The following is a 15446-nucleotide window of genomic DNA, read 5'->3' on the forward strand; positions in this document are numbered from 1 at the left end:
GGTACCACTGGCTGCACTGGTGGAACTTGCTGGGCCTATCTCACCCTCCTTCTCCTCCTGCGTCTCCTCTGTGCTGCCTGTTGTCGTAGCTGTAGTTGTTGCGGTTGTTGTAGCAGTACAGGCATGTCCTCCAGCCCCATGATTGCAACAGCTAGTGGGATCATTTTGGTGTAGGAAGGGGTGTGGGTGTACTCCTTTTGTACTAGGACAAGCTCCATTGACTCCATCTGTGGTGATTGTGTGCACCTGTGGCAGTTGCCTGCACTGCAGGTTGCTATTTGCGGATGGTCCGCGATGCCTGTATTTCCGCCGTCATGCAGACCCTAATTACTGCCATCGGGATGCCGGTAAGTGCATGCCGGCGTAACTTGTGATGTCCTCCTGTTAACGGCAACCCGGTATTGGCGCCGTGAAGGGGCACGTGTATGCGCGCATGCCGGTAAGAAGGGGCACGGTATGGGCGGTGGCGGTATTGGCAGGTTGTCGGCTCGTAATGGCCCGGACCCGTTAACGATGCCGGTAATGCCATTCCTCCTTCCTTTTTTCATGACCTCCATACTCGTAATGAGGCCCATAGACTTAAAGAAGTCTGATTTTGGTAAGGGAGTAAATCTCCTGTCTTGTTCAGAAGTTCTGGTCGAAGGAATCGAAGGAACCTTCGATGGTATGGAAGGAGTCTTCGAGGACACCGATGGTGTCTTCGATAAAGGAGTCGAAGAAGCTTTAGGCTTCGATGTCGAAGCCATCGGCACCGATGGCGTCGCAGATGTTTTCAACTACTTCTGTTTTTTTATACGGTGTCGGGGAAACACTTGATTCTCGAGGATTCCTCGACGACTTGGCGTCGACTCGAGTTTTATGTGTTTCACCCATACTACTAGGTTTTACCACAGTAGTTCCCGGCTTCCCTGTGTCGTCCGATGGAGCGACCGGGGTCTGCCTCTTTTGAGGCTTCTTTGAGGGGGTCGAGACCGCATTCTCAAAGACCTCCATCATCTTCCTTCTAAAATCTACCCATTTTCTTGGGGAATCCAACTTAGTCGGGCATCGTACCAATTCGGTAGATGTATCGGATGATGGAGAGGGAGATCTATGGCTCCTTTTAACTCTTTTTGAAGAGGAAGATGAAGAGCGCCTCGATCTACTACGAGATCGGGATCTCTTAGAGTGCCTATGACGATTCGATTCTTTCGAATCACTCAATTTTTTATGTCTTTTAGACGAGGCCTCCAAGGAGGCCTTAGAAGCTTCCCGCCCCACCGCCAGTTTACCTTTCCTCTCACGAAGGACCTTCTCTGTCATCGACTGACAGGAGCCACAGTCGCCGGTTCGATGGTCTGAACCTAGGCACCAGAGACAAATGCAGTGAGGATCTGTGATCGACATCTTTGAACCGCAGTCTATACATTTTTTAAACCCCTTCTTGGGTGTAGAAGGGGTAGATGAAGACGACATTTTCTGAAGAAAATTTCGAAGCGCGCCGTTCTCGAGAGCGAAGAAATCGAAAAAACTGAACTGAAGCTAACGGCCGTGGCACAAGCTAGTTGTACTGATGATGACGTCGACAAGGTACGGAGCCCGTTCAGGGACATCGACGCCACAGTCTCGTGCACAGCGCCCTCTGCCAAAAACATTTTCCAAAGCAGCGAAGCTGGCAGGATACGAATTTCACAAGATGAGGAATACGTGGGAGGACTCAATCCATTCGAAACAGCCTTTAGTGCACTACATTTCTGTCACATATCGTCAAGATTCGGAATCACTTGAGTTATAAAAAAAATTTAAAAATCCTGTGAACCATCTTTTGAAGTCGGGGTGTTCTTAAAGTCATCTGCAACAGCTACCAATGCATACCAACATTGACCATTTTGTTTCTTGGGCATCTGTTTGTCAAAACCATGAACAGGCCTCAACTGGCAATTGTGCACTCTGCGAGCCCAACAATGCACCTTTCACAATGAATTTGAAGGGTTTAGATAAGCCCTTGGCCCCTAAAATCTGCTCATCATCCAGGTCCACACTACAGGATAGGCATCGCCATTTCGGGCAACTCAATTGGCTGGCCGCCTATCCCTTTGCATTAAACCCTTGCATAGGACTTGTGGGCTGGTCTTAGGCCAGCTTCTGTGTGTATGGGATATCGGAGGAATCCCTGATTCTGCAATGAAATCTGTCGGACTGTCAGAAGATCAGCAAGTGTACTTACCTTTTGGAGAGCTTTTACCAATATGGGTCGCATCTGCATTTTTAAAGGCTATATCTGCCCATATTGGCCGGACCCTATGTCCTGGGCTAAGCTCTGGTTCCGGTTTTCAACTGCTGGATATCATTCCTCTGCCTTCCTCACCCTCATGCTGGTCCTCCGTCTTCTAGGTCCAGGTCTTTCACCTTGGGACTGTTGTCTGGATTATTTTACTGACACTTTCTGCTGTTTACCACCAAGGGTTTCCACCTGGTGCTTGTCTCCTTCAGGAAAGGTATTGGGATCCCAGACATCCCTCCTCATATGCTCCTCTGGGCTGTTCTGGGAGACCTCCAACATTCCTATGCGGGAACCACTTCTGCTAGGCTGCAATCCCCCCCCCCCCACCTCAGTCCTCCTTTATCCACCGAGCTACCAGAATCTGCCTTGGTCGGGTACTTTCATTCTTCTGGAGCCATCAAAGTTAATGCTTTCACTTCTGGGTGGTGGGTCCCACTCCCCCACTCCTAGGAAAGCAGTGTGATCTTTGGGGCCTTCACTGGCTCAGGGTCCAAGTCCATGGGTGACTGGATCCTCATCCTGCCCTGTAAAAGAAGAGTTCCACTTACTGGGTTGTTTCATGTTACAGGAGCTGTATCTTCGAGAACCAATGCAGTGAGTACTTACCCCCTGTGACCCAGATTGGTGGGTTATTCACAATATGTACCCTCGGGGGTCCCTGTGGTCGGTGGTAGATGTCGGCAGGTTTCTTCAAACCACTTTTTCCCCATTGACTTGCACTAGAGTCAATCCTGCTGGCCTGAATCTTGTCCTGAGGCTGCTGGGTCTGGCCCTTGGCCCTGGATCTCTTCAAAGGGGTCTTTCTCTGGGTTCCCATGGGTTGTTTGCCGCCATGTCTGTACCTGTGGAGAGTAATAGACTTGCATGCCTTTTCACCACAAGAACAGACCAGCCTACCGACCTTGCCCTGTGTTCCGTGCAGAAATTTAAAGCACTTACCTTTAAAAGTTGTGCATGTGATTCTACGAAGTACTTACATGCACAGTGACATGTTTCCTGGGTCCCTGAAGTTTAGGTCCAAAGACTCAAATTATAGCTGCTCCTCCTTATTTCTGCTGTATTTTTAAAGTCATAAATTACATACTTATATTAGGAAGTGCCTTGCTACATTGTTTCATGTTTGGTTATTAATGGCTCACTGTCTGCCTTAAGAATGTATCCAGTACTAGTGATTAGCTGTACAAGTTTGCTGTATCATCATCCTGTGTGGCGCTCATAGTTTTAACTGCGTTTCTGAAGCCCTACCTTGCAAACCCGCCATTGAATTGCCTTGCTAGTATATGTCAATTGTTACTACATTTATATATTTGCTTTTACTAGGAGTGTAAGGAGTCCTTGGGACTGGTACTGTAAGTCTGGACTAATCTTGTCTCTATGGTTTCATGTTTTAAAGTGGAACCCCTTTTTTTCTCCCTTCTAGCTTCACACGTAATGAAGAGTGTGCGTTTGGATCATTTCTATTAGGAAACCTACCATCATGGTTGGTGTTGCAACTGGGGTCCTACTAATAATAACTTTGTGGATGCAAGGGTCTACTGTGTCTATGGTTCCTTATTCTATCCTCCCCTTCCATATATGCACAGGACTATATGCACAGTGCCCATCACAAGGTAATGTGCTTAAATGCTAGTGGTTTGAGGGGTGGAGTGAGTTTTCAATTACCCTTACTATTTTTTATACATAAATTGGTTCCATCTTGTGGCATGTGCACATAAAGTATTTATTAATTTTCCTGAATGGTATTTCATGTGCTAGTTTAACAAAGGGTATATTTTATCAGTATCTAGAGTGGCAGCTTTGACACAGGACATTTAAAAGAGTGGAGTTTCAAATTGGAATCTGCGTTTTCTTGCTCTCAAGGGCTCTAGTCTCCAATCTCATTTCATTATGAATGAAGATAGAACCTTGTCCTATAGGGACGACTATGCAACAGCTCTCATGAGTGCAATCTCAATACTTAATAACAGTGAGCTAGGAAATAAACATGACAAAAGAAATGAATGGGACAAAATAGTCCAATTATGCAAGAGACTCATACGCACAGAACGTCATGGTGCGATAATGCTGGAATATCTTAAAAACAAGTCTCTTCCCCAAGGGCTGATCGTCCTAAATGAACCAAGACTTTTCCTGGAGAACTTAAACTCCAGTGGAGCTATATAGCCAACCGATGTGGACAGGATTGGTTAATCTTAATTATCGACAACGCCAAAGAGACTGTTGAAAAAATAGAAATAAATCTGAAAAAATTGAGAAGGACCTTAAAAAACTAACATCACTAGACACTCTCAAAAAAAGATTAGAAGAAATACATAAAGAAATGAAAGACTTCAAAGATAAAAACACACTAGAACGCATCCAGAGGCTGAAAAAAGACCTGCCAAGATATAACCACGAGAAAGTCTTTTCATATGTCAAAGATGGTTACAAAAACCCATCATTCCAACAAAATGGTCAGAATAACCAAACCAGGACAGTACGCTTTCATGCTACGTCATACAGTACTAGTAATGACACCAGCAGGAGTGAGGCAGATGATCCAGGAGAAGGCACTTCAGCTCAAACCTCCAATAGAGGTAGAGTAAACCTGAATAACATACGAGGGTAAACCAATCGAAACATGTCACAAAGGTCTTTTTTATACAAAGGCCCCAAAAGAGGGAACTGGGACGACAACCAGAAATACACACGGAGCGCGAATTGCTTCTAGTGAACCTCTCAGACCACAACCTGACCGCACCGGACAACAAGTAATAAACAAAGGACTAGGCTTCGTAATCACAAAGCAACACGATCCGTTCGAATTTTGTACAGATTTCTAGAAACTTATGTGAAAAATCCATATAAAGGAATTTTTTGCTCAACAAGACAATGAAGCAAGCTGAACTACTACAAAAAACTGTACAGGATTACGTCAAGCATTGACCTTCTATCCGCCTTCCCACTTGTTTTCACCAGAGTCTCTGGTGTTTGAAAATCGGGTGCTAGCAGAAGTGGAAAAACTAGAAAAGACCAAGGCCAAGACCTTTCAAAATTGAAAGAGAAGCCCTAAAAGACCTATCTAATAATGGCAAAATCACAATAAAAAGGGCAGAGGTATAGTTATACTTAATCAAAGTGACTATATAAATGAATGCAATAGACAACTGCAAAACGAGACCTACTACAAAAAACGGACACAAGATCCTACAAAATAAAGACTCCACCTTATAGAATCAAAGTAACAAAAGCTAAAGAAAGAGGATGGATCAGCCAACAAGAAAGTGACTTCCTAATAAATAGAGATTCCTCCACTCCGAGCTTTTACTGTTTACCTAAAATCCACAAGACCCTTAGTAAATCTCTGAGTCGACCTATAGTCGCGGGTATAAATTCAGTATTAGAACTGTTATCAAAGTTCGTGGATCATTATCTAAAGGGATACGGCAAGACCACAAAGTACTACATGAAAGACACGAAGGAAGTCATTAAACAATTTGAGAACATAGACTACAACCGAGACACAAACTATCTAATAGGACTCGATATAGTTTCACTCTATAAAAACATTCCATAACAAGAGACACTCAATACTGTGGAAGAAATCTTACTGACAAGAACAGACCACGATCCGGTACCCACTACATTTATTATGTGGTTTATCGATCTGGCACTTACACAAAATTATTTCAAATTCTTAGGGGCATTCTATCAGCAAATAGAGGGAACTGCCATGGGGGCCACTATGGCTCTTAGCCTCAATAACCTGTATGCAGAGTTCTTTGAAAAGCAATACTTCTATGTGAATAATCCATTTGACCAACAGATAATGGCATGGTCCTGCTACATAGACCTGCTCGTCATATGGAATGGTACCCCTGAAAAAGTAAAAGAATTTCTGGAATGTCTTAATCGCCTTAACTGAAATGTGCAATTCACAATGACGATAGAACAAGATTCCATCAATTTTTTTGATCTGACTCTTTACCATAATGAAGGGAAACTTCTAGTGAAACCTTTTCATAAAAGTACTGAAATAAACTCACTACTCCACTATCAAGCCATCACATCAAACATTTGAAAGATAACCTGCCATATGGACAGTTTTTGAGGCTCAAACATAACAGCAGCTGCCCAGCATCATATGAGGAGGAAGCTATACATCTGAAGAAAAAACTGAAAAGAAGAGGATACCCAAAACAACTAATTAAAAAAGCAGCCAAACAGGCCTCTAACAATCACAGGGCTGCCCTTCCAGAAGAAAAAAACTAAAAAAAAAAAATGAGGACAGAATAGTTTGTGTTAACACGGTCACAAACCACAGCCTAGCCATTCGGAATATCATCTTTAAGCACTGGAAAATCTTCAAAACTACCGGTTCAAATTTAGACACTCCACTGTTTGCGTGTGAAAAAACGACATCCATTGGTAACTGTGTTAGTCATAACAAACTGAAAATGAGAACTCAACCGATGGCAAGCATCACCAGCTAATAGGGTTTAACTCCAATTACAGGACACCATCCCTGTGGACAGTGTACTGTGTGCAAATTGACACCAAAAACCAAAGAGATGGGCATCGGTCTTAATAAAGTCTGGACACAAAGAGGTCTACATGATCGCATGCCCATTTGGGCTTATCTACGTAGGAAAAACAATCAGAACAATCAAAACCCAGACAATTGAACATAAAAGTTGCCTGAAAAATAAAAAGTTCCAAGCACCGATGGTCACTTTTTGGAGAAAAAGCACGGCTTCGAGGACTTCAAATGGACCGTTCAGAGGGCGGTGAAGGGTGAAAGCCAAATAACAAAAAATAACAAAGAAATAGCAGGGAAAGAATTGCAAATTGGAAACATAATGAAGACACTAAAATAACTGAATGCCGCTTTCCTCTTTGCAATGAACCCATTGAAACGATGAAACACCTGATTCTTGAATGTCCTCATTTCAAATCTATAAGAACTAATCGTTTGATGAAATTTGTTAATATTGAATATGAGGACTGTTTGGAATTTCTATGGGCTCGTATGATGTTAGGTACTCATAAACCACTGATATTTGAATTGGTTAACTTGTGTAAGTACATAGAAAAAGAATTGCTTAGTTTTAATAATTAGTTGTTATTTTCTGTTAGATGTGATACTTTTTATTCATGAAATGAGATAGATGTACATTTTAATAATGTTCCTTTTTATGTGTAAATGACGAGGAAAAACAAATGTAAACTGTTTATCGGATTCTTAAAATAATTTTTCTTTGTAAAGGTTCTACTTTGTGTAATTGAACCATAAACAAACAAAAAAGAAAAATTACTCCAAAAAGAGCAAGAGCTCATCTACAAAACTAGAAGTGATAGAAAAGGACTGAACAAGGCCATAGAATGGCACAAAATTAGATCTATATAGTTTAACAGCAGCCGAAAATTGCTTTCACATTACAGTAAAATTAGCATGCACTTCCATCTATGTGAATGCACCAGTTAAGTTTTTATACCACCTGCCATTAATTAAAGATCATTAATTTAATGACCAAGGCTTAGCCTATCCATTTTCTAGTGCGCTATATATTTTATATACAGAGGCAAAGGCACCACTAACTAAAAACAAAGGTACAGCACAGCTGAAACATTTTCTAAAATGGCCACCCGTTTTCAGATAGTCCTACTAGGCATAGATAATCCACAAGTTGTGGAGTATAGAAACAAAAAAGTGCTCCAGTGGAGAATTTGACGACACCCTAGATAGGGATAGACTGTCCCAGCAAGGCCACCGTGTTCTTCTGCTGCGATTTTGGTATACATTGGCTTTTTTCAGTGTTTTACGGTTTGAACAACAACACTGGAAATAAAAGAAGGGCTACATGAGAAATTCTGCGTGAGTAACTTCCAAATGTGTTTAAGTATTTGTTTTTAAGTACAATCGGAAGTTCTCTTTAGTTTTTTTACAGGATTGAATTGTGGAATTTTAAAGGTTTTGTAAAGGTTTAAATTCTTGCTGTATTAAACCAAATACAAATAAAAAAATTAAAAAAAAGTCATTTCAAAATTTGGAAGTCTCTTAAGAAGAAGCAGGATAGAATCCTAATCTGCGTTGGTCACCGCGATCCATACACAGCTGGTAAGAATTATATATAAACTTCTAGCAGAACTAGAATACGAACAATCATTTTAATCATAAACATAGCGATACACACGCATTTTGATAACGGCCACACACAGAGGAAAGTAGAACACGACTAATAACAAAAAATATATGTAGATAAACATTTCCACCGCTTACAGTAAAGACGACTCTCTTTATGGTTATGTTTACAGACATTTGTTACCAACGAGTCGCTACGTACGAACAGAATCTTGCCAACTGATCAAAGGGTGGACAAACGTAATGTGGATTTTTGAACATGTCAAATACCACCTTTAAAGCAAGAACAAGGTAAGCATAGTTCCATGTGATCCACGCATGTTTCTCATAGATGGAAAATGTAGCTTTCAGGTATTCAACATGTATCTCTTAACGGATAGATACTACGGCTCCTAAACTGACAATGCCAACCCGAGACCACTACTTTCGATTCAGGACACTACTTCGGCATAAGCAGAGCGATAATACAGTACACCAAGGACAACGTGCCTATCCAGGAAAGCACAATTTAACTCAACAATAGGACATTGCAAAGAGAGAGCAGGAACTCTGCAGATCCCACAGCGAAAACGTAGTCTTATACAAATTTATATGTATATTTCAGACTATTTGGCCCACTTTTAGACTCGAATCTTAACAAAGGATTATTGAAGATATGGCCTTTATGTGAAAAGACTACAGCCACACAACAGGCAAGGTAATACTCTTTTTCTTTACCCCAGCCCGTACGTAAATAATAATATTCTGAGGTCAAACAGCACTCGTAGCTTATACCTATATATATTCTTTGTGTTCTTTATTTACAGTCATCTGCTTTTTACGCTCTACAAATTGCGAAACAGGAGAGATCATCTGAGATCATCCCTAAAGTAACATTGACTATATAATATCCTCCTGAAGAAGTTTCCATACTCAAGTATGGAACCGAAACATGTTGAGAACTACATCCGGGTAACAACTTGTATTAGATTAGTATTTATATCAATTTGGGTCAAGCCTCAGTGGAAGAGTGTATTGACAACCTATCCCGATGTCCTAATATTACACCTGTATACCTACAGAATATTTGTAATCCAACTACGAGATCTGTCTGTCACTAGCACTTTATTTTAAAGTTTTTTTATGCTATGTTTAAATTACATGCTATGCATATCATATTTGTTTAATTTAATCTATTTTTTAATACTTTGTTTTGAATAAATTGATAGTTTCTTTAATTAATGACAAGTTTGGATGAACTGTTGTTATGTGTATCTACTTTCTAGTATATATTCTATTTTATCAGTATACCTGTTTTGGGGTGCTTTCTTTGGTGAACTGTGAGGCTTAACTCACTATCCCTACCAAACTTTCTTTCATCCTGAAATTAAGCCTGGCTGCTCTGCCATGTCTACTACTTTTAGAGAGGGTGCAGCTTCCCTTTTGGTTGAATTTGTTGTTCTGGCATTAGGCGGTTGTACAGCCCTTATTACATGCCTGCGCATAAACCTCCGTAAGACATCCCTGTTGGGCTGTCATGATCTCTGCTTCCAAAAGGTCAGGGTTTTCCAAACTCCCTTGGAAGCAGATTCATAACCCAGGTTCCGAGTGCCAACCAGTCCCAATTGGGACCTTTTGGACCCAGTCCTGGCGCCAGTGGCACCAGGCTCATAAATATGCCCAGTCCCAGCGCTGAAAGCGCCGGGCTCATAATGCTTGGGTGGACTTACCTGCAGCAGACCATGCTGCTTACTTGCCTGCCAGTTGAGCCTCTGATCCTCTTCTGTTTGGAACTACTTTTCCTGTTGGGTGGGGCAGGAGCCACTCCCTAGGTTCAGAACACTGGAACTCTTCTGGAAAGCAGGAACTCTTTTCTTACCTAGGCGTGGCTGTGGAAGGAGACACCTAAGCACTACAGGAGGCTATTTAAACCACACCCGATGGATGAATCCTGCTTTGCGTTATTCTGCATCCTCTGCAGCAGAACGCTCATCGTGTCTTCTGCATCTGATCCTGGGCCTAAGGAAAAAGGCTTACCATCCTGAATCCAGTCTTCAGCAACACCTATAAAGACAAGAAAGAACAGGTTAGCATTACGGTCTTCAGTGACAGCTCTTCACTTACCTGGGCCATCGGCTGTCACCAACGCCTCGCGCTGCATTCTGAAAGACAAAGGCTTACCTACTCTTCGTGCGCTCCGGAGGTCTTCACACTGCATTCCGGCATCTGAAAGACAAAAGCTTACCAACTCTTTGCACGCTCCGGAGGCCTTCGGCGCTGCATCCCGCATCTGAAAGACAAAACAAGGTGCGTTTAAAGACATTGGGGAACTTTAATACTCACGTGCCATTGCTCCTTTACACATCTAACCCAGTGGGTATTCCGGCACCCTGCAGCCGCTCCGAACTTGTACCTGCAAAATGAAAAGACAGTTAGAGCGCTTCGTGAAGCAGGCAACAAGCGCTTACTTACGTGCTTCCAGGCGCTTCTATTCATCACACGGGCTCCATCTTCAACTCACTTCAGCCCGTCATCCACCATCGCCGGAACCCTGCAAAACAAGAGACATCATTACCAAAGACTTTAAAGACATTAGAATTACTCGAAACTTACCGTTCGTGCAGTAAACGACGGACAGCAGTCCTCTGAAGTCAAGAGGCCTGCTCCCCTTATCCAGTGAAGAAACTGGTTACAGCACCCTGCCCCGAGGCAGATGGAGAGCACGGCGTTCACTTACCTAAGACATCTTACCCTTCGAGTCAAACATACAGTGCACAGAGGTCCAGCCCAAAGAGCCAGCCGTGTGTTACACGTCACCTTTGAAGATACGGTATACGCCCAGTCAAGACCGGCGCCTCTACGGGAATCAGGTGAGCGTTACAGGGCTTTCCTTGGAAACACACACAGCGGCAGGCGTTCATGCCTAATACCAGGATAGGCGTTCATCCCAAATACACGAACAAAGTTAATAAAGGTTTTGTCGAATTATAAATATCTGACTTGTGTGCTTTTAGTTCTTTGTTACATGTACACCCTTCATGGCCCCAGTAATGGTTAGGTTGTGACATGAGAAAAGAGTTGGGCAGGAAGAGGTTCTGCTGCCACCTTGCTCTAAGTGGTCCCTAAGGAAAGAGTGAGTGCCACTAGTTAGGAGAATGTGTTCTTGGTCACCCTGACCCATTTACGTGCTAAATAATTCAAATCATATAAAATTTAGAAAATGTATTCCCACAAGGTACAAAACTATGTCACAAAATCTGACCTACCTCTTCCAAAGGGACAATGTGATAAGGGAATCCAGATGATTTCAGAACAGACTTCATCTGTGATGTGGTCTGCTTTCTAACCTCCAGGCTTTGACCAAGAATGGCTCCCTCTGCAGACAAAATCGGGCAAAAGTTACAAAGAAAAGGAAAACACTTTGTAAGGTCTGTGGGTTTCATTAATCAGGCAGTACACAAAAGGAAACAGGCTACAAGACGGGTGTGTTCAAGGAGAAGGATGACAAACTAAATGACATTCCTTGAGTTTACACTTTACTCAACTGATTAGTCACTCAGAATACTTGAAATTGAAGACAGAAGCCCTGCGGATGCGACTGGGAGTCGTCTGATGTGATAATACTCCACCAGCTAATCAAAATCTATCGCAACATCTGCTACTGTTTGGTCGCACCAACACATTCAGTAGAATATTACAGAATACTATGTTTATTTTTGGCTAGTGTAGAATCTATTTTGCTCAGTTTTACACCATTTTAAACTAAGGGCAGCAGTGGGAATGTGATGTCCCTACAAAAGAGATTCTAAAAGCACTAATGAAGGGGAGCCGAGGATTTGCACAATGGTAAGGCATGACACAGACCATTTCTTTCAACGTTATGATAGCATGGATTTGAGATTCTAATCTGGTTATTCAAGACTGCACTATAATTTAGGATTCTTTTACCTCCCAGGATTGCAAAGAAAGTGGAGTCAGAGTACGGGCAGAACAGGGGCTGGTGAAGATTGAATAGGTGGCACTTAAACAAGGGATAGTCAGCGGTGTTGGTCAGTCAAAGCAGGTGCCTACATCACCTAAGGGTACACACCTGCTCACTTTATATTTACTAAATATCATAGTTCCACAAACGAATACATCAGCGCTTGATATTATGTACACATGTACAGGAATTCAGTGAATTCAAAACAGGTCAGCTTTATTTTTAAGTGATCAAGTACAGCATCCCCAGTTCCTTCAGCTGCTCTTCCATCCCTCTCAACCCTTCTCCTTTTCAAAGCAGAACCGTCTCCTCTTGCATTACACACTCCAGGCTCCCTTCTGACTCTACATTCTTGAGCTGCATACACATTCTAATGTGTCTAATATAAACCGCACACCACCGTCGCTTATTATTGTTGCCACTGATAGGTTGTATGTCCACTACACATCTACTCCAAACCTTCCTACACCACCACTTACTGGCATCAGAGCCACCCTTTCTTGGTTCCATATCTCACCATTCTCCAATCTCACAGAATTCCCTAAATCTTCTTTGCCTACACAAGGCTTTGAAAACATTGAACTCCCTTTGTTTACATGTCTGCCCAATTTCACTCTCACTACCGCCCCCTTGGCATGAGCACATCACAAACACAATTCATCCTTCATTCTACTGTACCTTTTATTTAGCTTTTTCGTAAACTCTCCTTAATTCACATCTTCATTTTGTACATCCACTTCACCCACACTGTATTTTTTCAGCCACCCTGGATTCAATCTCTTGTCAAGCTTCCTTCTTCAAAGCACTTCAAAAGACGAGACTGCAGTGGTATGATGAGCCAGGCGCCAATCGGTATTGGAAATCTCCATTACAGAGCGTACCCAATCCCCCACCTTTGACCATCATTATCCTGATGGTATCCATAAGGATTCTATTAAATCTTTCCACAGTAGCATTTCCCTTTAGGTTATACAATACGGTTTTTGTTTGTTGCACACCATTCTCATTCCCTTGCTACAAACTGTGGCTCATTGTCCAAAATTAGCTTTCGAAGAAACCCCCTCTCCAAAATATCGATTCCAGCAACTGTACCACTCTCCTTGCGCTGATCTCCCTTGCCAAACACATCTCATGCCGTTTAGACATGTCAACCGCCACAATCACATAGCTATCTCTAGAGGACCTCGAATGTAGAGTGCCACCACATCCCAAACCGAGCTATGCACCTCCGCCAACTTCATTGGCGGCACCCAATGGTAAAATACATTGTCACTGTTTCGACACCCCTCACATTGCTTAAATTATTGCTCCACATCTACATGCAACCCTGGGCAACAATAGTCCTGCTTGGTCAGCCCTTTCGTCTGACAAATACCCAAATGCCACCACTGCGCGATACCCTCTGAACAGCATCCTCTTTTCCGTGCCTAATTCATGCTTTATCCTCTGGAGTGCATTGAATTCCTATCCCATTTCATCATGCAGCCAACCTCTTTGCACAATTCCACAACTTTATTTTGTATATCTCACCTTTCTCACAACAGTCAATCCAATCATTCTCCCTCACTACCTCGAATGTGTGAATATTTCATTTTTCGATCTCATTCTTTACTTGGTCCTGCCCTTCCTCTACCACAACAGCCTCTTCAACAGCATTCCTGGATAATGCATCTGCCAGTATATTACGCTCTCCTTTAATATACTCCACTTCAAAGTTCAGGCCTTACATTCCAGTTATCCACCGGATTATTCTCCTCAGATCGCTTCCAGTCCTTTTCCTACTGAAAATCGCCACTAGAGGCTTGTGATCCGGCACAATAAAAGGCGCCCTTCCCCATAAATAATTCTTGAATTTCTCTACTCCCCAAACACAAGCCAACGCTTCTCTTTACACCACTGAATATCTTTTCTCTGCATCCTTCAGAGTATGCGACGCAAACACCACTGCCTGCGTCTCACCCCACTCCTACTGCATCAGAACACACCCAAGTCCATTTTCACTAGCATATGTTTACAAATATACTTCCAGTTCATCTTTAAAATTATTTAACACTGGAGCCTCCACCAAACTCTTTATTTCTCAGACCTCTCTCACACATCCCCAATTCCAAACAAACCTCACATGCTGCCTAATCAAAGCCCTCATGCGCTTTTTTTTTTTTAAACCAAATTTCCCATACTTTTCTATCAATCCCAAAAATTACAACACCTCACTTTTACAGCTGGGAGCCTTCATCCTCATTATGGCTTCCACAGTATCTAGCTTTGGTTGCATACCTTGTTCTGATAGCTCATGCCCCAGGCAATGCACCTTGCTCATCTGGAATGTACACTTCTCCAGCGATATTGTCAGACCTGCCTCGCACAACATTTTAAAAACATTCAACCTCTCATGCTCCTTTTGATTCTTCCCCCACACCAATATATCATACTGGTAGCAGTGTACCCCATCTATGCCACCAAACAACTTATTCATCACCCTCTGTAAAATACTCGAAGCAGAAATCAAACCAAAAGGCATCCTCTTGCACCTATATCAACCGAACGGTCTTATGAATGTCACCAAATCCACCGATGTCTGATGCAATTGAACCTGGTGATATGCTGCCCTAAATTCTATCGTGGAAAACATACTGGCACCAGAAATGTCCAAAAGCAATTCCCTAATCTTTGGTAGCAGTATGACACTCTTATTGAGAGCTCTTGGGGCAATACAAAGTCTCACCACCCACTTCCTCAAAAATCCTTTCACTCAACAGGTGCTTGAGTTCGCCTTCTATCTTCAACCTCAAAGCTAAAGAAATTGTCCTTGCCTTAGCCCTCACCCATACAGCACCTGCCTCAAACTTGATACAATGTACGAAATCATTCAAGAATCCAATGGTTTCCTCAAACACGCCAGGATACCATTCCTTTATCTCATTTGTCTGCCACTCCTCCTTTCCTTTTCTACTACCAGTACTTGAGCTGGATGGTCCAGATCTAGCTTAATACCCAAATCTGTGTGTGTGTCCTGTGAGGGGTCAGAAATGCGAGGTAGATAAGAGGTTTTTCACAAGTAGACATTTTATTAAATAATAAGGGTGCGATAAATGCCTCCC

General features: G+C 42.5%; 1 protein-coding gene across 2 annotated transcripts in view; it reads right to left on the reverse strand.

Annotated features, from left to right (window-relative positions):
- CTU2 (cytosolic thiouridylase subunit 2) overlaps nt 1-15446 on the reverse strand; it is a 773185-nt gene that overhangs the window by 519875 nt on the left and 237864 nt on the right. For both annotated transcript variants that reach the window (XM_069635914.1, XM_069635904.1), the window contains exon 6: nt 11630-11739. In XM_069635914.1, coding sequence (XP_069492015.1) covers nt 11630-11739 — 110 coding nt within the window. The remainder of the gene's footprint in view (nt 1-11629; nt 11740-15446) is intronic.

Source organism: Ambystoma mexicanum, chromosome 1q, assembly GCF_040938575.1.
Source record: "Ambystoma mexicanum isolate Mex_15411 chromosome 1q, UKY_AmexF1_1, whole genome shotgun sequence".
In the NCBI taxonomy this organism is placed as follows: domain Eukaryota; kingdom Metazoa; phylum Chordata; class Amphibia; order Caudata; family Ambystomatidae; genus Ambystoma; species Ambystoma mexicanum.